The 22010-nt window shown below is 48.0% G+C and overlaps 1 protein-coding gene across 5 annotated transcripts in view; it reads right to left on the reverse strand.

The window, feature by feature from the left end:
- The window catches only part of LOC144127995 (lysine-specific histone demethylase 2-like), an 85326-nt gene that overhangs the window by 24850 nt on the left and 38466 nt on the right, over positions 1–22010 (reverse strand). For all 5 annotated transcript variants that reach the window (XR_013313654.1, XM_077661038.1, XM_077661040.1 and 2 more), the window contains exons 10-13: positions 16832–17016; positions 5268–5458; positions 4007–4065; positions 3178–3378 (exon numbers count right to left, since the gene is read on the reverse strand). Coding sequence is in view for 4 of the 5 variants with exons in the window: in XM_077661038.1 (XP_077517164.1) it covers positions 3178–3378; positions 4007–4065; positions 5268–5458; positions 16832–17016 (636 nt within the window). In the remaining variant the exon portion in view is untranslated. The remainder of the gene's footprint in view (positions 1–3177; positions 3379–4006; positions 4066–5267; positions 5459–16831; positions 17017–22010) is intronic.

A 22010-nucleotide genomic window follows, 5' to 3' on the forward strand; every position in this document is an offset into this window, starting at 1 on the left:
AATTAACAACAATACAGACAAGTTCATTTTTAATAGCAGTTTGTGGGCTAGCTAAAAGCCTCGGTGATGGCTATTGGTTTACACAAGTGATATCGTCTGTTTCAATGTTGTACATATAGGTTTTGTTGTCCAGGTTTAGCTTATTAAACCGCAGTTTCAACTTTCCGCCGCGTGCCTTAGCAAACTGCATGAGCTTTTTTCTTTGCTGCCGTACTTTGGCCGAATAGTCCTCGCTTATCGCCCAGTCAGTATCTTTTAGTTTGGCAGCATTTGAAAGAACACGATTCTTTTCTTTAAAGGACAAAAATTTAACGATCAGGGGTCTGTGCTTGTCGGGCGCATATCTTCCTAGTCTGTGCGCTCTTTCAATGGCAGCGGCGTCAACGGAAAATTTTAACTTTTCAGCGCTAAAAGAGATAATTTTAGTCTCAGACTGTTCCCACGATTCGGTTTCTTTGTCATGGATGCCGTAGAATATTAAGTTGTTTCTTCGTGATTGGTTCTCCAGGTCATCATGCGATGACTCGAGGGCCGTGCACGCGACAGCAAGTTTCTGGGAACTTTGAGATAATCTTTCTACTTAAGGCTTTAGCGGGAGCACCAGTGACACATTATCTTCAACGCTCTTGACTTTTTCTGCGAGTTTTGTTAGTTTTTCTTCGAGATTCTTTTGCTCAAGCCGAATGGAACGTAGTTCGTCCAATATTTCGGTCTGTTGCTGTTGTATCAGAGGTATTGTCATGATAGTATCGAACATCTGCTTTTCCTGCTCAGCAGACAGAGGCCCAGGGTTTTGCTCTACGTCTCCCGCAAGCAAAAGCTTTCTTTGAAACAAACCTATGTATCCTGAACAGCTCGCGCACACGTCGTACAGAAGGCGTAAAAACATGCACACAGCAAAGTTGGGATCTGGCGTCGACTTCCTAAACGGTTTGCCATTAACAGAAAGGTTTTGGGTTCATTTTCTACAGTTATCACTGATGATTTGCCTTGTCCCTGCTAAGTGCCGACGCAGCACCAGTGCATGCACCCTGCCAGTCTCTCGCGAAGCACACTCTCCCCACACTGGAACCTGTTCTTATCGCCACCGAGTCAGCGCGCTGCATATCGCGCTGTCACATGCTGAGCAGAGCAGAGGTAATAACCTTGCGTCCACCTTCGGATCTTAGGATGACTGCAAGCAGTCGCTGGCTCACCCACGTGAATGCCCCGGCAGCGGTGCATCACTGTTGCGTGCCGCGCGTGCGAAATTCGGCATATAAGTACCCGTGTGCGCCCACCAATCAGAGAAGGAACCAAGGCAGACACCGTCCAGCGATCCGAACTCTTCAGTGCGAGCTGTATTACTTCATTGCTACCGGTTTCATAGACATCGGACTGTTTGACAATGTAGGCGTGGCAACTCAGCAGCAGCATCCAGCACCTTTGGAAGCTTTCAATATATCCTTGCGACGCTGGATCGCGCTGCAAAAAGCACCAAGAGCGGCGGTTTCGTCTTATTTTATGCTGACCTCCTAGGCCAGGTTCCAATGCACGAGCAATGTGCTGGAGGACAGACACGCAGGGCGCATGCTTTGCCGCTGCATCGGCTCCTCGTAGGAGCGAGCAGAAAATCAACGATAACTGTATTAAAAGAACCCGAAACTGCGGCTGTAGATCGAGTGTTTTGAGTATATTTGGTCGATAGCGAGACGGAAATGAATCCCAGAGGCAATTAAAGTTCGAAGGACGCGCGCTATTTGCAATGGAAACGCGCCTACAGCTGTCTCAGATGAAACGGCATAATGGTAGCGTTGCCCACGCGGGATTTCCGGCATTACGGCATTGGTCTGTGCATTCGTAATGCCCGCTCGCTACAAACGGCGCAACCATCCGACCAAAATCATCAACAGCGTGACCCTAATGCCAGCCGAATGCGAGGCAAGAGGAGCAATGAGAGTGTCAAGCCGGTAGGGGACCTGCACACGTGCGTGGCGATTTCGAGCTTTCATCTGGTTCAGCTAGGCGGCGCTGACAGTTTTTTTTTGTGCGGCGCGCTCCGTTTACTTCTGCCCACGCCTGTACAATGGATATTCCAGACCAATTTGAACAGAGGTTACAACACGTTACACTTTACCAGGAAAAATTCAATATGGCGGCTCAGACAAAAAGTACTGTTTTAAAATTGTACTAAATGGCAATTGCTCTTGTTTAGGCTTAATGCACTTTCTGTCAGTTTATCTACCGAACCAAAAAAAAAAAATTATGAAGCTAGCCCGCCTAGAACCGGAGATATCATCCCTGCACTATTGCAAATGTGTAGGGGTGTGCGAATATTAAAATTTTCTAATACGAATTGGATACGAATATGAAGAAAAAATGGCTTTGAATATCAAATCGAATATTGAATATCTGTTGAGTACAAAAACAAAATTCAGAAAAGATAAACAAGCAAATGTTGTTGCCCTTATTTTTTTTTTTTTTTAAATAGTGTATGGTCTTTGCAACTGAAATAAACAGAACTAGACTGCCTAAGTACTACATAAAAAAACACGATGCACACAGAAATGTACACTACTTTATAAGACAGCACAACAGTATCCAATCAGCAACGTGATCATGCAAAATGAAATCCATGAAATGACAAGGCTGACAACAAAAATTAACATGATGGCAAGTAAAACCTCATTAATTCGGAGTTCATGAAACCGGAAGAAATGCCCATGTCATCTAAAGGTCGATTTATACAATGCCCTGCGGGCCTCAGAAAAAAATAAAACTGCGAATGATGTGGTAAAGCCTTATGAGACAGCTACGTCACGCGACATCTGGAAGCCCGTGACGAGCGTCCAGTTCCGGTGCGCTGGAAGAACAACGCGAACGAAAGCAAAGGCCCGGGAAAAACACATCGTTGTTGGAATGGCAAGAAGGAAAAAAAAAAAAAGGGACAATGACATGCCAGTTGGCATTCGAAAGTGGTGCGGAGCTACGATTGGGCTACTGGCGAATGTGCGGGCCGACAGCTGCAGTTGTTGAGTGCGAGCAGCGAAGCTCGGAAACCGAAACTATGTAGCCAGGCTATTTTTTAGCCTACATGAGCTGACACTGCACAGCACACCCTTCGCACTTTGCTGCTGAAGCAGTGAGCATGAGATGCACCCAAGCATGCCAAAGAAGAGAGAGAGGAGGGGGACTGACGTGCTGTCCGTAGCGGATGTCCAGTCCCTCGGCCAGGGCCTGCAGGAGGCACCCAAAGCCATCGGGCACCAGGGCATGCTGTCCGCTGAACTGGGGGAAGCGTTCGTTCTGGTCCCACTGCAGGGCCGACACCTCCCGCAGGGGGGCCCCACATGCATACTCCAGGTTCCCAATGTGGAACTGCAGCACATTGCACTCCTCCTGCGCACAGCACCAGTAGCGTGCACACAGCTGTCACTCACTGCGCAGGCACTTTCTCCACCGCCTGTGCCACCTCCAACTGCAGCCACCACCACAATGTCGGCTTTTGTGCTGTCAACGACGAACAGGGCAACAAGTGGGTGCTTCCAAACGCAAAGCAAGAATACAGGGGCAGTAATTTTTTCCCTCTTGTCTGCTGCCGACACAAGCGTGCAGCCAGCTACTTTAACGCCATTTAGCAAGAATTCCTGGTTCCAAATATTTCAACTGAGCTCGACGGCTGTACAAATCCTGAAGTAATCTGAACTGCCTCAAGAATACTGCATTACCATGGGTCTCAGAAAAGATATGTACCCAACAAATGCTTTTATTGTGATGCCCAACAGCCCTTTCCAATCAATTATTCATTCCACAACGTATCAACATTTTCACGCAAATTAACAAAACAATAATAACAAAAATAATGCACCGATTTTATTACTCTCTTCAAACCAATAAACCTACATCAGGTGTGTCTGCAACAAGCTTTGTGTGTGCGCGTGCGCGGTTGGGGTGGGAAGAGAGAAAAGTTCTCCTCAATGACACAAGAGAAACTTGGTGTGCAAAGAAGAACCACCTCACAGCTTACCTCACTGAACTCCATCTTCGTCTCCTGCAGGAAGTTCTCGTGCATTTCCATCAGCTTGTCTGCAAGAGAAAGAAAAACAGCCCCATGAGAAGACAGCAAGATGCGACAGGGACCAAGAATTTCGTGCTCAAAGCACAACTTCCTCCTTTCTCAGACTAAACTGTTCTCGTCGTGTTTCGTACCAATACCAAACTGTTTCAGCAAAGGTGGCTCAAAATTATTAAACTTATTAAACTTAAAATTATTATTAACCTGAAATCAACAAGGATCTTTTTTTCTGTAATAATTGTGTAATGGACCATAGTGACCACCACATTATCGCAAAAATGCACACACTTCTACATTAATATTCAAAATTCTGTAATTAAAGGACAATTGAAATGGCTTTCTGAGAATTCGAGATGATTCAAGGAACCGAATGCATGAAGCTTCTTCTAGGTGATGCATGTCAAGTAGTTTTGCGCTGGCATTAAAAATGGTGCTGTAATTGCCGATTACAACTGCAACAATATTCAAGTTCTCTTCACTGTGTCAGAGAACTGTGGAGAACTCGTAATGACGTTATTGTTGCTGAAATTTCAGGTTTCCGCTGCCTTTGCCCACACGCTGCCGTGCGTCCTCTGCCGCCACCAAACAAAGCTTGGTGGGCTTTGCCTTCGGTGGAGTTGGTTTTCTTCCTTCAAGCAACCATTTCTTCGCTCTAAATGCAGCAATGCAGAGCCACCATACATGACGTTGTCAATGCTGTCCCAGCCCAGAGCTGTGCCCTCAGGAGAAGAGTGAATGCCTATGCAGCCTCATTTGACGATAATGTCACCATTTCAAGTGCTAGCCATCGCATTCTTTACCTGCAATATTTCACACGTTTGATCCCTTTCCTAAGCTTCACCCTTTAAATTCTAAAACATATTTTAAGGGCACCCTCCACATACCCTAACAGAACTGTTAAATAAGATGGGGAAAAGATCGACACTGACCACAGCAAGCTGCTGAAATTTGCGTGTCTGCACACCTCCAAGCTGCAACTGACCCATGAAAAGAGCCCCTCTTATGTTTTGCACGCAACAGACATCAGCCTTGAGGTGGGAGCACTGAGTGGGACCACCACAATCGCCTAGTGCTCTTGGTTGGCGGCGAGTTGGTACATTCACTCCTGCAAATGCCACAGTCATGAATGTCTCAATCTTACATTCATTTCACCTGCCACAGTGGGAAACGGCGCCATTAAGACAGACTGGCTGGTGTGCCTGCAGATCCTCACCGAAGAGGCATCGGTCCTCAGTCTGCCCAACGCGCCACTGAGCCACGGCATCCAGCATGGCGTTGAAGTGGAACTCCACTCGGTGGTCGCGCTCTGACGACACCATGTGTCCCTGGGTCGTGTAGAGGTCGCAGTGGTCGCGGATCAGCCGCATGCCGTGGCCAGTCTGCAGGCACAGCGTCGTCAGCGGGCTGCACGAGACACATCAACCATGAATCGGAGCACACCTTGCAGCCCCCAGCCATGTCTATCCCCAATGCGCAGTGAGCACACAGAGATACAGCACAACAGCAGTTGAGAAAGGGGGTGCTCACATGTGCAGCCCTGCGGCACCTATCATGACTTAGTTTGGTGGCCATATCTTGTACAAGAGCATCCGCAGAGTTTTTTGCAGGGCACGGGCACCAGATGGACGGGGATTGGGGAGGCAGTAGGTTAGCACAAAAAAGGCAGTATCTGCGGTCTAAACTACACACATGAAACAAAAATTACAACAGCAAATAAGTACTAGGTTTAGAGAACATCCATTGGATTTTATTAATGAACAAAGAATTAAACTTAATAAGATAAATGCGAAAAGTTACTATCACTTCGTGAAGAAGAATGGTCAGTCTCACTGCAAACGGGTTCTCGACTCATGTGAACTGGAGACCAGCACACAACACAATATGTTCACCAGCATGTAACTGCAGTCCGTCCGTCTTCCTTGAATAGCAGCTGCAGATATCTCGGTTGCAGCTGGAGAAAGTTTAAAGCTCTTCGCATTGCTTTCAGAAAAGCGGCTAGCCAAAGAGGCAGTGAAAGAGCCCAAGTAGGGCATGTACATTGCCACGCAATATTATGCCTCCGGCGAATGAATCCCGTAGTTGTCTCGGTGGGCCTGACAAGAGACTTGTCTTGGTACAGATATCAACACGTTAAGCGATTGGCTGCTTCACTTGCTGTGCTCATGATGTCAGAGAACTGCTCTTCAGCATTAGTCTGGTGGCCACGAAAAATATTTTGCAACTCAGTGATGTGGTCAAGTAAAGAAAGAAAAACAATGGATATAGTTTGCAGAACGTGCACACCTGGTTCCAGTCGTGTGCTGTACTTCGCCACAATGTGCAAGCAAATGATGAAAGATGAAATTGTTGCTGCATAATATAGGATCTGAGCTCATTGCTTAGTTGCAGCATTCGAGCTCGATTCCATTGACGCGAGCTCCTTGAGTGATTCGACTACGGCCACGTAATGCTGACAGAAGATCCCAATCGACTTGTGTTTTACAGACCATCTCGCTTCACACAGCATCGAAATGTTGGGCACCAATTTCCTTCAGAGCATGCTCTCATGGAAGAAGCTTATGGTTTGTTTGATGATTCCTATTGTGTTTCGAATTTCAGAGACCTCGCTGAAATCGTTGATCATGAGATTCAGTTTGTGACTTGCACAGTGGCACAACAGTGCCTTTGGAAGCCCTTTCTGTATTATTCTGTTCCCTCCAGCTTCTTTTCCAGCCATTGTAGAGCCCCTATCGTACCCCTGTCCAACGAGGTTTGAAAGGGTCAGCCTGGCATCAGTTAAAAACTTCAAGGTCGCAGCAGCGATGAAAGCAAACCTCAGTTCCTGCCTTGTTAATGAAGTGAATGCCTATAGACACCTGCTCTGTTCCTGCAATATCTGCAGTTTCATCCGCAAGGACGGAAAAAGCAAACGCTGTGTTAGCTTCAGCTACTATTTGCTCTCTCAGGATGTTGCCACAGATTGTGACGATCTCATTCTGAATGCGCACGCAAGTGTACTTGTACTGCCAGCAGAAGAAGCGAAGTCTAGTATCTCCAGCTTCTAACCGAAAGTCAACGAGATCATTGAAGACTTCAATGTCAGACTGCTTCCAGCAAAATTGGCAAGTCATGCGTTAAGCAAAAGAAAATGGTGGAAACTATACGAAATAGTTTCTCGCGGTTCCTTTCAACTTGCTCGTGTGGTGCTCTGCTCAGCTGCTGTACAAAGGGTAGTTGCTTGCCAGTCATCACATCCATAAAGTTCTGCGATGCAGCCATTGCCTCCTGGTGCCATTTGGATTTTATGCGATACCTGCATGCCTCGTGCATTTTTTTGTAGTTACTGAAAGCGTGCAACTGCCTTGAGTATCCCGGTAACGTTTGGAGGGAAAGTAAAGCAAAAACAACAAAGGCCGCCTTTCGCTGAGTACGTAAGCCAAGGAGCATAATCTGCCAGCCACTGGTAGCGAAAAGTTCTCTTGTCAGGTGTTACACCTTTCTTAAAGTCTTAAGTCACACTTGGAGACCATGGGTTAGTATAAAGGCGCAACTTCAAACAGTCCTGGATGCCAGTGAGTTTAGCTTTGCCTAGAAACCCTCCCAAGTCACATTCTTGAGACAGGTTAGTTGCTTTCTCGCTGTTGTCACCGCAATTTATTCCCAAGCAAGGAGAAAGGGAATCATTACGGCTTACTACGTCACTGGAGCTCGCTGTCGAAGACATCAGCTGCTGTCCGCTGATGAAAGTTTGCATCAGTCTGGTCAAATGCTGCAGCGTTGTCAAGTGATGCACTAGAATCTTCGGCCGGGCATCTGGGTAAAACTCCACCAGACATTCGCTGACGCTTGAAGAAGTGTCGGATGTCCATCATCTGGGACTGCTCGAGGCAAAGCTGGCTGGTGAGTTCCTCGGGGTTGACCGCACAGTCGAGCAACTGCACACACACTGCTTGCTGCAGCGGGGTGATAGAGTATAAGGAGCCTTGATGTAGCGTGCGCCGTCGACGGCGCTGGCATCGAGAAATCAGGAAAAGAGGATGGGGCAGCGCTTGAGTTTTCGCGGCCAGTCCCCGCACAGAATGCAAAAAAAATTGCACCAGCGCGTTTTCTACGAGAGGCGCACCCCAAAGCAATGGACTGCTCTACTGAAAGAGACCCCCCACTTTTTCCTCTGCCTTGGCACAGGAGAAAATCTTTTCTTTTCCTTCGTGTTGCCCTGGCATGCCCATGATCTCATATTGCACTTCAGCTTTATCCCTGTCTCAAGAAATGCTCGAAAAGAGAGAGAGAGAGAGAGAGAAAGAAACGGTACGCATGCCACAACTCACATCCATCTCACTCCCGTGGATAATGTAACATTTATTTGTGACAATATTGGCAGTTCTTTTACACAGTCAAACCTCAACATAACGAATGTGGGTATTGAAAAATACTGATCATGTCAAACTTTCCTTAAATATCTTTAACAAATGCATGCAATTTTTACTCCATATACCAAATGCAGTTGGCTCTAAAATGAACGTATCAAACTCCCCAGCACCAAGCGCTGCCCACTCAGATGACAGGCGGCAGACTTCGCACCGCACTTCACACATGAGTTATGGTGGTGCAGCAAGCATTCATGCCAAGGTTTGCAGCATGGTAGTCAAGCTTGCAGTCATGCCTCTCGCACTTGTCAATATCGCCTTCAAAGCCTTGCAGTAACCTCGCAGTAACCATCCTGCAAACACGTCAGCTGTCACTGAAATGGTTAACCGTTTGAGCAAATATACGATGGTGGTTTTGCGTCCCCTAAAGTCTTAGCCGCATGGGAACGGTTTTAACCCTCTGTTTGAAATTTCGCGCCATAATGATGATGCATGCTCACTGAAAGGTGCTGCCACCTCCTAGGACGTACAAGAAGCGTTTGAAATTTGATTGCGCTACCTTCTTGCAGAGATAAAGAGAACTGATTTCTAGCTGCAGTGAGTCGCGTGGTCTGTGCAACACCCTTTATGGTTTCAGTTTTGCTGCGTGATCTGTGCAACACCCTTTCTTGGTTTCAGTTTTGCCACGTGGTCCCAATGGCTCCCCAGTGTTCCCAATGGAGCCCAACAAAACTTGATTTTTATCTTTACTGGCACTCCCATGCAGGGTCCCAGGAAGTTGATTTCCATCTTTATTGGCGCTGTTCTTAGCTTTTTATCACCAATGCTCAGGAGGTATCCTGGCTCTCCTTGTTTACAGAGTTTCCAGTTCTTCAGATGCACCACAAAGTGGCGACATGGCCAAATGGATTGCAAGTTTTCTTGACACTGACGACAATGACACTTCCAACTCTGATTTTGCTCCCTTCACCGAGTCCGAATCGGAAGACAGTTTTTCTTCAGAAGAGAACAGCACTTTGAAGTACTATAAAACATTTTGCAGTTCTGAGTAATGCTGACACCGAAATACTGTTCCCATTTTTTTTTTTTTTGCCATTTCTTCCAGACTTTACACATTTTGAACATTCAAAATCGGCAATAAAGTAATTTGACCATCTGGGAAAGTTTCTTTAAAAAAAAATCGACCCTCAAAGGATTAAAATGATGGTAGCTCCAATACCGTATAAACGAGCGTAAGGGCCGCACTTTTTTTTCCATATTCGACAGCCAATTTTAGGGGTGCGGCCCATACGCATAACGTTTGTAAAAAATTTTTTTTAGAGTAAAAACACACCAATCGGGGAATGAGCGGCATTTATTCTACGTTCAATCGTCACTCGCAAAATCTTCAGATTGGTGCTGGACTCTGGTGCATGCTCATCCCACAATATCTCACGCAGCATGTCCGTTGTCAATGCGTAGCGGTTTCTTCAATTTCGGGAAACTCGCATGGCTTGCCTCAGAAAGCATGCTTTTAGCAGCCTGTGTTCCTCAATGCATCCCTTCCGTTGCACCATCGCAAGAGGCACTTCTCGGCCACGTCGAATTTCGTGCCCGCCGCATATTTGCATATTCGAGAGCAAACTCCCAGCTGGGTAGCTATTAAGGTGCTTGGCCATCGTGGTAAAACTGCAACGCTCGGCAGCAGCACGTGAAAGACAAAACTACGGTGAAATAACATGCTACCACAACTCCCATGCCTTTGACAGTAATAAAAGGCTGGAACTGGTGACACTGATGCCGATATGGATAGCAGGAGCTCATGGCAGAGTATAAAGTTCACGATGACGATGATGGATAGATGGATGGATGGATGAATAAGGCTGAACCCTTCAAATCGGGTGGTGGCTCAAGCCACCTAGGCGCACGGCCAGGCTCGAGGAGCAGCGCCGACGCTGTGCGCGCACTTCTCTCCAGACCGGCTAGGCGCGTGGGTGGCCTCTGTGATCAAAGCACACCGTTGCTCCGGAGCTGATCATGGAGGAGGCCACGGCATGTACATTTCTAAGGCTGTTCCCACATGGGTCGAGGAAAGTTTGAGTGCGACACTTACACGGATCTTTTTTTTTTTTAATATTTCCTTCGGGAAAACGATGTGGCCCATACAAGGGTACGGGCCTTACTCACGTTTATATGATATATCATTTTCTCTGTGACACAACTCTCAAGTAGGGAGCTGCACCAGCTGCTGGCACTTGACCTACCGCCGTTGCGTGCTGGCAGTGCTGTGGGGGTGAATGGCACAGCAGGGAATGGTGTGTGTGTGTGTGTGTGTGTGTGTGGGGGGGGGGGGGGGGGGGGGGGGGGAACGAAGCTAGCCTAACTGACGCTTTTTTTTTTTTGCAGTTTTCGGAATTAGAGCGGGCCTTCAAAATGGCGCTGAAGCTTCAGAAAAGGTCTCCCCGTTTCTCTAGCAAGAATTGCTTAAGTGGGCCATCCCTTTAACGGCTAATTTGCACTGCTCGCGCACATTTTTGATGAAATTTTATATTACAACCTCCTGCGGTGGCTCAGTGGTTAAGGCGCTCGGCTACTAAGCGGGACTACCGAGGTGGAAAGGACCCGACCGCAGCGGCTGCATTTTGAGGGGTCAGTACACATTAAAGATCCCCAGGCAGCCGAAAGTATTCCAGAGCCCTCCACAATGGCACCTCATTCTTCTTTCACTCCCACATTCCTCCCTTCCCTCGCTGAAGTGCCCACCAAAAACTGGAACAGTTACTGTGCCTTTTCCTGTTCTCAAAAACTACTATTAACAAATTTTGGCAACACCGACCTATTTTAAGATTTTTTAATCTGTGCGCTATATGAGACTCAACTGTATGAGACCTGAGCAATGTCAGTGGTGGAAATCAGCATCAGCATTTTGAAACAGATTTTGTAGTTAACAAAAGTACTGCCTTTGTCCAAAATACCGTATTTACACGATTGTAAGTAAGTCGACCCCCCCAACATCACATTCGGGAAAAAGAAAACAAAAAAAACTTCGAGCTCGTTTAAGCTTGGCCTTTAATAATAGAATGCGATACCATTATCCTGTAGCCTCCGCTTATCGCCAGCCGCTATCAGCTGCCGCGCGCGAGCGTGCTCGTGGGCACATTCAAAACGAAAATGTATTAATCACTGGACTACTCATCCACACTTGCGCCATCGTCCTCACCAGTGCTGCCGTCGTGATCGCTGCTGCGGTCCCACAGCTCTTCGTTCTAATATCGTCGTGCAGCGAAATCTCGCACTTCGCAAACAGCCACATCATGACATCGCGTGGAACAGCTGAAAATTTTGCCTCGCTGCAGCTGCCACACCTGCGTCACCTGTTGCGAACGTTGAACTTGCGGCCTGGTGCACAGCTGTTCATTTCTTCGGCGTAAAGAATGATAACCATCTTGAATGTAGCCGTGAACAAGCGCAGATTGCTTACCAGACCTGGAGCACGAATGACAAATGACGAAGCACTACACTAAATACTTGTGAAACGCGGCCGGCAGTAGTCAAATGTGTGAGAGCCAATGAGAAACTACGCGTCAGCGGCATCGGCTCTTCCATCGGCTTTCGACACTCCCTGGCACCGCTGCCGTTTGGAATGGGGGTGCCGCCGCGGAACAGCGGCCCTTCCATCAACTATCGACGGTCCGTTGAGCCCAGTGTGTGCAGTTTAAAAAGAAAAAAAAAACTTGGAGGACGGCTATTAAGAATAGAACACGAATGCGTTATCGGACCGCCACCGCCACTTATCAGGAGCCACAATCTGCAGCCACGTGTGGGGAGCGGGCTGGTGCAGGTATGATACTTATTGACAGCCGCCATTGGTGGCCGTGCGCGGGTAGGGGATGCCGGTTTTGCTTGTTGACACAGCAGCTGCTCAAGGCCAGCACCAAGAGTGATGCAACGGAGCTGGCAGCAGAAATGCAACCACACTGTAGCATACCTGATACCTCGTTTGTCTCACATTTATTTATGGTGTCATGCTTTGGTTTCGATTGTAAGTCGACCCCCCCCCCCCCCACACTTCGGATTTTCAAATTTTGAAAAATACGTCGACTTAAAATCGTGTAAATACGGCATACAGCCTAAAGTTTTGCATCTGAGCAACGTAGAGGGGGCTCTTACAACACACCGTGGAGCTTCGGAGTGGTGAGTGCAGGGACACGGTGGCCGCAGCTGGCAATCGACAGGGTTAATTGTAGAAATAGTAGAAAGGCCGTTGCCCTGCAGTGTGTGCGGTCAGGCTGATGATGATGATGATGATTATGGATTTTTATGGCGCAAGGGCAGCTATGGCCAAAGAGCGCCATGTCACAAGGTATTTTTTCGTTTTCTCAAGGTGGGGTCAGAGACCCATTTCACAAGCACTTCACCCTAAATAAGCCGAGCACCAGACCAGGGGAAAGCTTGTACCCATTGTATCACCGGTGGGTACCCGGCGGCACTGGGGATTGAAACCCGCACCTCCCGCATACGAGGCGGATGCTCAACCACTTGGCCACCGCTGCGGTCTGTTGATGATGATGATGACGATGAATGTAAAACAGGCTACACTACATGAATGGAAAGCTAGCATGATGGGCTGTATATTTTTTACCATATTTTTTACCAACACTGCGGTACCTTAAAGGGGGACGCGACCGTTGAAAACCGAAAAATTGCGAAAAAGTCAATTTTTGGAAAAGTGCATATTCCGACAGTATGTGTCATAAACTACCTTTTCTGTAAATATCAACGCCTAATTCGTCGTGAAAGTACTTCGAATTAAATATCCAACAAGCCGCGGCAGCCGCTTTTTAGATATTTAATTCGCGGCAGTGTCGTCCTTTCAAGCAAGCTCTGAAATAGGTTGGTTGATGTGTAGAAATTATCCATATACAGTAAAACCTCGTTAATTCGAACTCGAGGGGGACCGGAAAATTGTTCGAATTAAGCGGAGTTTGAATTAACGAGCGGGCGCTAAAAAAAGCGGCCATCACACCCGGCAGCACGGGCCGAAGCTAAAACAGGCATATCTGAGATCGTTATCTCTTACTACGCGCTACTACACATTTGCGGCGGGCGATTGCGCGAATTAAAATCATAGAGCCCGAATGTCGAAGGAAATAAAGTTAATTTGTTTATGCGGTTGGAGCTAACATCAAAATGCATTCGCGTAAGCAGCAAGCTTAATGATTAAATATGACACTATGCTTCAAAAACATGTTTATTAACAGCAGATTGGCAAAGCATATCAAAGAGAAAAATAATCGGTGATGCGCATTTGTTTTCGTTTTCTTTGCCGTGACTCGACAAGCATCGTCTGCAACTTGCCCAACAGCTCCAACGCAGCGTCCGAATTATCATCAGAGGAGAAGTAGCGCGCAGCCAGATCGAGTGCTGAAACTGTTTCACATGCACTCGGGGGTGGCAATGGATCGTCGCCTCCGTCGGACTCGTCGTCGCTGTCAGCTGTGCTCGCCGCGCCCGAGTTGTGCGGCATCTGGTCACCGCAGGCCGCTTCAATAATCTCGGCATCGCTTAACGGCCCCGATGTCTCCACGCCGCTGTCAACGTCTACGAAGCTCTGGAAGTCAACACCCTCCGATAAAGCAGCGTAGGCAGGGTGCAGCGCGACGGAGTCATCACACTGAGCAGCCAGCTCTGCCGTGCTGCAGGCTTCCGGGCCTTCAATGAAGCCGCACTTTCGATAACAGTTCGCGACTGTGTCCGCCTTGACAGCATTCCACGATGTTGCCAACATGTGGCAGGCTCCGAGGAGATTGACGTCGTACGATTTGCCGCTGTCCATACACACAAGAATCCGCTCTAGGAGGTGGCGCCTGTACAGTGTTTTGAGGTTTTTAATAACCCCAAGGTCCATAGGCTGCAGCACAGCCGTAGTGTTTTTCGGCAGAAATGCCAGACGGATCGCCTTCAGTCCGCTGATGTCGCAATGGGCTGAACAGTTGTCGACGAACAACAGAACATTCCTGTTCTGTGCCGCGAACTTCCTGTCGAGTGTGCGCAGCCAATCCGTGAAAATTGCTCGCGTCATCCACGACTTTCTGTTGAAAGTATAATCAACAGGGAGAGTTTTTAGCCCTTTAAAGCAGTGAGGCTTCGCTGCTTTGCCTATAACTAGCAAGCGGCACCGTTCCGTGCCAGTCGCGTTTGCGCACACCAACACCGTCACTCTTTCCTTGCTTCTCTTCCCGCCTGAACACGTGTCGCCTTTGTAACTGACAGTCTTGTTCGGCAGCAACTTAAAATAAAGCGCGGTTTCATCTGCATTGAACACATCGCTGAGCGAGTAATCGGCAAGGTAGTCCTTTAGTTGACCTGCTGCAACGGCTTGCGCCGGAGCCACCGTGGCCGGAGCATAGGCGGCGCCCGCGGTAGGGTGGCTACCCGCGTGACCGCGCGTCAGCCAAAAATAGACAAGCCAATGCTTCGACGCTCCGGCAGCGAAAACCTGCTACGGCATGCACCGGAGGGTTGGTTCGGGCAACGAAATTCACGTCTCACCTCGTGCGTGCTGACATGCGTGCTGGCTTATTTTTGTTCTCATCATTCTGCATTTTTTTTAATTTTCAGCGCATTGTATTTGCTACGAGGTGACTTCTATATGCGAGGAGCAATGCCAGCCATCGGCGCCTAGTTCGAATTAACCGACGTGGATACCGGCATATTCTAATTATCGGGAGTTTTGACCCATTGAAATACACAGGGCTTTGCCGGGACCCGGTCGTCAGTTCGAATTAACCGGAAGTTCGAATTAAGCGATTTCGAATTAACGAGGTTTTACTGTATATACAGTAGCCCTGGTCCAAATATTGATCGCACAGGCGGGTTACAACATCATACGCTAAGCCATGGGCACTTGGCTTTTCTTGCTTGCCTGTGTTAACTATGAATTGTATGGTGTATCCCTATCGTGGGTCTGCGAGAACCCACAATTTGTATCCCCATTTGACAACCTTATCTCGAATGTATTGCCGAATTCCGGAGTGCCCTTTTGATTTAACCATTCTTTCATCAACAGAAAGTTCGTGGTGCGGTTGAAGAAAACTGGCCGAATGTTCATTGATGTGCTGCAGCAGCCACGAAACTCTGTCCAATTTTGATGTGATTTCCAAATCAGGGTCAGACACGTGCAGCATTCCCAACAAAGCCCAGAAACGCTTTCGGGGCATGACCTGTGGTGGAACCATTCCAGCAAAAATTCTTGATGTGTTCCAATAAAGATGGAGCCGCGGTAATTCAACAATCTCCACATAGAAGAGAAGACTGATGAACATCATCATCTCTGCTGGCGTGACCTCTTTCCAGGACCCATCCGCTCCACTGTAGCTGGCTTCTCTAGGATCATCAACCAGGCATATTTGTTAGTGTTTTCGCATATCTTTCCAATCACTTCCGCGGTAAAAAACAGGCGGAAGACATCAATAGCCCGGAGCAGTCGACGAGGGCCGCTGCGGAGCGTCAAGCCAAAATGAATGCCTGGTTCTCCTCTTGGGCAGAACGTCACTCTGCTGCGCAGGAGGCAAGGAATCTTGCCCAAATGACGTGGACACCCTGAGAATTAGACAAGTGGCACCGACAACAGAAATAAAACACCCGGAGAAAATGCAGACATGCAAAACGGGCCACATGAAACAAACCAAAGCTAACCGGAGTGAAGGAGCTGATGTTCCAGGCCGGTGTGCATCGTCGTCGCTGTCGGAACTAAATTCTGATGAAAATGAAGCATCTTCAGGCTCACTCCTACTTGTGTCGTTGGTAACATCAATCTCGGACAAAGCAGAGTCGCGAGATTTGCGGCGTTTTGGACCGCGCAACGTGTTTGCAGAGGCGTCCATTCTCGCTTTCGCCGCAGACGCTCCCCCGTTTTCGGAGCGTCAAAAAATAGCCACCTCGTGGTAAAAAAGGAAAGCTCATTGAAAACGAAACTCTAGTTGTTAGACTACAGGACAGATGGCGCAAAGTGCCCATCAACAATGCGGAGCAGTCCGAAATCGGCGCATGCATTCATCGTTAGCGGGCTAACGATGTTCTATGGGCGCGGTAAAGAAAGAGTTAATGACTGGCCGTGATAGGTTGCTAGGGGAGAGCAACCTGGGTCACAAAAGCCCCATCAGTGGCTGTCCTAGAAACAGCCACCTGCAGGGGCAGTGGTGCTTCACTGCACCATTGCACCAGGAGTGGTATGAGGACCTCCCGCGACCTATGACCGTAGAGAACAGCCAATTCCACACATATGGCCATTTACTCATTAACGCTATCGCGCCATACCTTTAAGGCAGAGTTTAAATGTCCCCTCCAGTTGTCATCCTACCACCAGAGTGGAAGCACTTTTATTTTGAGGACTCCAATGCTTTCTATCAAATTTCCGTGACAGACAGGGCGGCATGTGTGCGGCACCCACCTGTTGGTGACCCCTGTGACAATGTGGGCACCCATGCCGAGGCAGACGCCAAGCGTGCTGTCGTCCCGCACCCGGCCACCGAAACGGTCCGAGGCCTCCAGCACGGTCACCCGCAGGCCAAGCCGCTGCAGGTGGCGTGCAGCTGAGAGACCCGCTGGACCGGCGCCCACCACCAGCACGTGCCGCTGCACACACACACACACAATGTGCAGTGAGACTTAACAGTTGCCCTGTGAACACTCGATGAGTCGACACGCTCCTATTCTAAACTTTAGCCATGGTTGCTGGGAGCTGCTAAAGTCCACATCTGATACATGTGCAGCACGTGCCTGTAAACGCAGGAATCGAATCACAGTTGAATCAGTGAACGTGCAAACACACAAAAAAATTGGAAGACAAAGGACAGGCATAGCAATCGCTGCACAGGTTGCGGTCCTGCAGTCGAGTAGGAACATTACATACATAAACATGGGCTTCATTAAGGATTCTCTTAGCCTGATAAACACTCTCTACCATTGCTTCAAAACCCTCCAACAACTGGGGATTTCCATGGCCCACTATAATCCCACCCGATCATGACGAACCAGAATAGAGCAAATTAGGCTTTAAAACTAATGAATAGACTTGGTTTCGTTTGTGGGCTTTAACGTCCCAGAGCAACTTAGGCTGTGCCGGATGTTCTAGAGAAGAGCTCCACGTAATTTCGATCCCTTGGAGAGAGGGTTTACTGACTTGAAAGGCAGAGAGGTTGGTTATTTAATGTGCACTGACATCGCACAGTACACGGGCTTCTATGATTTCGCCTCCATCAAAATGCGACCACCGCGGCAGGGATTGTACCCACATCTTTCAGGTTAGCAGCCGAGCACCATAACTAAATAAATATAAAACACTCAAAGCTGCTTTAGCATTTTTCATGTAATGAAATGCAATGAGCTGTACAACGCACATATCAAACTACAAGTGCATGCATTCAATCGACGTCCATGTGCGCCAGCAAAGTGCCTCCTGACGGCCAGGCTGGACGGCGCCGCTCTGCTCAGTCGTTAACTTTACAGCTTCCAAGAAATGTGCAAGAAGAGGAAACAGCCCCTTGGAACTCTATCTTCATCCTGGTGCATTGCAATGTGATTACGCTACATGTGCGCAGCTCCGGGACGATCATGCCTTAGGAACGAGGAGGAACAAACAGAACTGGTGTCAAGTGACACGACAGGACAGAAACGTGGTTTGTAAAGGATATGGGGAAGTCAGTGGCGCATTTCACCAATTGCACACCTACATTTTTTTTTTCTCCATACTTTCTTTGTTCACGTTGCCTACTGGTGTTGTGCTGGTGCTACCACGACTCCGAACGACCGTTCCTATGTTGCCATACCTGCTGCTTTTGGCGCACTCTGTCACATAAGCACTGCTGTGCGTGCACTGTGGAAGGTGACAATGAAGCAGCAGCAAGCCCTGCCACTTTCTGACAAAGTGGACATTCTCTGCCACGTTGAGCACGATGCTGAAATACAAAGCGGCCATTCAAGAAAATGCGCAGGAACAACTGAATGCCGACGGCCGGTGCATCTGGAAGCCGGCCTATGACAAACTCGAGCAAGCCCTCTCTCCATAAGTGGTTTATGAACATCCATGCGAGAAAGAGAGTAGAACCCCGCTATAGTAAACTCGCATGCAGTATAGATAGTCAGACTGCGGTTCCATTTTGCCTTCCATAAAGAACTGTATATATTTCTTCATTTATAGTAAAAACTCATAATAAAACAGCGCAAAAGACGACGGACCAGAGAAAGGAGAACACAGGATAAGTGCTGACTCGCAACAGCATAAGCAAACCGGTCAGTTTTTGTGCGCGACAAGGAGGTTGCATTTTTCGATAGTGCTTGAAGGGAAGGGGGGGGGTTCTGTTTTCTTTTTGTTTTTTGGTTTCATGCTTTTTGTGTATTCCTATATATATGAAGGTTTCAAGAATAAAACCTTTAGTTGCGAGTCAGCGCTTGTCCTGTGTTCTCCTTTCTCTGGCCCGTTGTCTTTTGCGCTGTTTTATTATGAATCCATACTCGCCCAGCTCAACGTTTTGCTGAATAGTAAAGACATCTTAAATAAAAATTGGGGGCAGAAACAGGGATACAAATTTTTCTTCGAGTTTGTGAAGTGGGAACTTCAAAACCCTGTAACTCAGCTTCTATGATATGCAGGATAATAATTTTACCCTTATTGCAAACCTTGATGCCAAGAAAAGCCAATGGCATACGTTCTAGCAAGTTCCCTGCAGCAGTGCACAACTGATTGTTGTACATAAAATTAAATGACATATTTGGAATCCGCATGCAAAAATACATGTTCCCTGATGATTTCATTACAGTACAACCTTGATAATTTGAAGTCATCGGGACCGCGAGAAATCTTCGAATTAAGCGGGTTTTCGACTTAACCGAACACACCAAGAAATACGACTCATGCAAAAAAATTCGTTGCAGGAACGCGCTACCCTTATTCGGCATATTTTGAATTACTGAAAGTAATCAGAGATGCTGGTTTGCCGCATCCGGTAGTTTGCGGCGCCGAAGGTCGTGTTCTCGAGTTGGTCAACTAGGTGAAACATTTCAGAACTTCCACCGTGGCACTCAACAAAACTGCGAATAATGTTCAGCGATCCGATAACTTCACCGAGAGCAGGTACTCGGGGAGGCTCGTCAGTGTCGTCGTCGCTATCGTCGCTGTCATCGCGCATGTTCGCAACAGCAGTAATCTCACTCTCCAAGTCCGAGTCCTGCCTGCTCATCACTCTCAAAGTTCAGATACTCGGCGAAACCGACTGCGTTAGACTCACCCTCCTCTGCTTAGAGTGCATTGATGCAGTCGCAATACTCTGCTCCTTCTTCGTCAAGCGTACATGGGTAGTCTGCATCGGCATCAACAGTGCTTTCACTGGAAAAACCAGCGTGTTCAAAACATCGCCTGATCAATGTGGGCTCCACTTGTTTCCAAGCGTACAACACAAGGCATATGGCTCCGAGGAGGTCCATGGAGTACTCCTTGCCATTGTCATAGCAAAGGAGCACGCGCTTGAGCAGGTGGTGCCGATAAATCTTCCTTGTGTGGTGAATGATGCCTTGGTCCATCGGCTGTGAGATCAAAGTGGTGTTCGGAGGTAAAAGTACCATCCTGATTACCTGGAGATGTGGGATGTCGCCACGTGCCGGGCAGTTGTCTACGACAAATAGGACATTCCTGCCTGTGGCTGCGAACTTGCAGTCAAGTTGCCACACGTAGTCCTCAAATATTGCACCTGTCACCCAGGCTTTCTTACTGTGCCTGTAGACGAGTTTATCCTTTGGCGGCAGCCGCGCCTTTTTGAAGCAGCGAGGCTTCCCCGTCTTCCCGACAACCAGTAGCGGCAGCTTGTGTTTACCGCAAATATTCGCGCCGAAGAGCACAGCAATCCTGTCCTTGGCCTGTTTTCTACCCTTTATTACGGTGTTCTTCACTGCGAATGTTTTTGTTGGCAACATCTTATAAAAAGTGCAGCCTCGTCAAGGTTGTAAACGTCGTCTGCACCATACTCGCTAAGCAGCGGCGCCGAAGTCTGTTTCTTCCAATCCTCGACAACGCTCTCGTTAGTGCTGCCACTCTCACCACAGAGGGTGAGAAATGTCAAATTATTGCGTTCTTTAAAACAGCAAAACCATCTGTTACTGCACCTGAATTCTTCGTGCCCAAGTTGTAGAGCTAGGTCGTTGGCCTTCTCCCGCAGTAGTGTTCCATTGACGGGAAGGTGGGCTGCGTTTGCTTTCAGCAGCCAGCGAAGCAGAGCAGATTCCACATCTTGATACATGGGAGCCCGCACTCGTGACCGTTTCGAAGAATATGTCTCAGCTTAAGCCTCTAGTATTTTCGACTTGTTGCTCAGTATTGTGGACGTCTAGAGGGGCACGCCGTGCCTTTTAGCCAACTCTGTCTTGGAACAAGCATTCTTGCCTGCTTCTTGGATCAAGCAGAACTTCTGCTGTAGCATTAAAGTCTTGTTCTTCGGCATGCCGTTCGCTTGTACGGTCGTAAAGCTACCACTTCTGCACGGCCCCCCAAAAAAACAACGGCACAGTAGCCGACCCCTAACCACCGCGCGCAACACAAAGAAATGGCGCAGGCGAGACCTGCGTGGCGGTGATGGCGGCATACTGTACTTGAAGTGTCGGAGGCACCAGGGAAGAACGGTTGCGGTACGGAACACGTGCTCCCGCTGATGCTGTGCGAAGAGAGGGTGAAGCACGCCATGGGATGGAGGGGGGGCGAGATTGCATGTTGCAGTAAAGCACGTCTTCTCCTCTGCAGGCGCGCGTTTCGGCGGTCCGCGGGCGCACTGTGGACCAATTTTCGTGCCGAGAGTGCTCCGGCTGGGGCGCTTCACCCATAAATCATCGCCATTGCTATGTGGCTTTGCCTCGCGACTCCGTAGAGCCGTCGATTAGCCGGGTTTGCGGCGAAGCATGGATCAGGCATTGCCTAATTTTCGAATTAACCGGGCTGGCACAGGCCGCCTGTTCGAATTATCCGGCCAAATTTACATTGGAAGATACGGGACTGCAGAAAACCTTCGAATTATCCGCGATTTCGAATTAACCGAGTTCGAATTATCGAGGTTTTACTGTACTGTGACTTCATGAATAAAACTTTTTTTTTTTTTCTAAGACCAGTTTTCCCACCTAAACGTACACATTACACACTCCTAATCACCCTGCTAGTTTTTTAACTTTGTGTAAAAGCGGGCACCTGTCACACAGTGACAAAGCAAACACCTTCCAAAGCAAATGATGCAGAACACCGGGAACACGAACACAGCTGAGCACGTGCTTTTGTTGATGATGAACGTATGGAGAGATGGGCAGGCGTATGATACGGGATTTAAACTGTAGCAAAACAAAAATTTCTCTCAACTTTTTTCGCCCCTCTGTAATGAACCCTCCCCCCAAAATTTCAAAAGTGGGTTAATTATGCAAGTAAATATACTAGATCATTAGCACATACTGGGATGATTAGAGTAGGATGGAAGGTAATTCCTAAGTGTATCTTTCCTAAACCACCACTGTGTGTTCAGTAAACAGTCACTAAATTACCAGGCCGCATCCTTAGAGCCATGCCATCACCAACAACTGATATAACAAAGACTCCAATA

Source organism: Amblyomma americanum, chromosome 4 (assembly GCF_052857255.1).
Source record: "Amblyomma americanum isolate KBUSLIRL-KWMA chromosome 4, ASM5285725v1, whole genome shotgun sequence".
Lineage (NCBI taxonomy): Eukaryota > Metazoa > Arthropoda > Arachnida > Ixodida > Ixodidae > Amblyomma > Amblyomma americanum.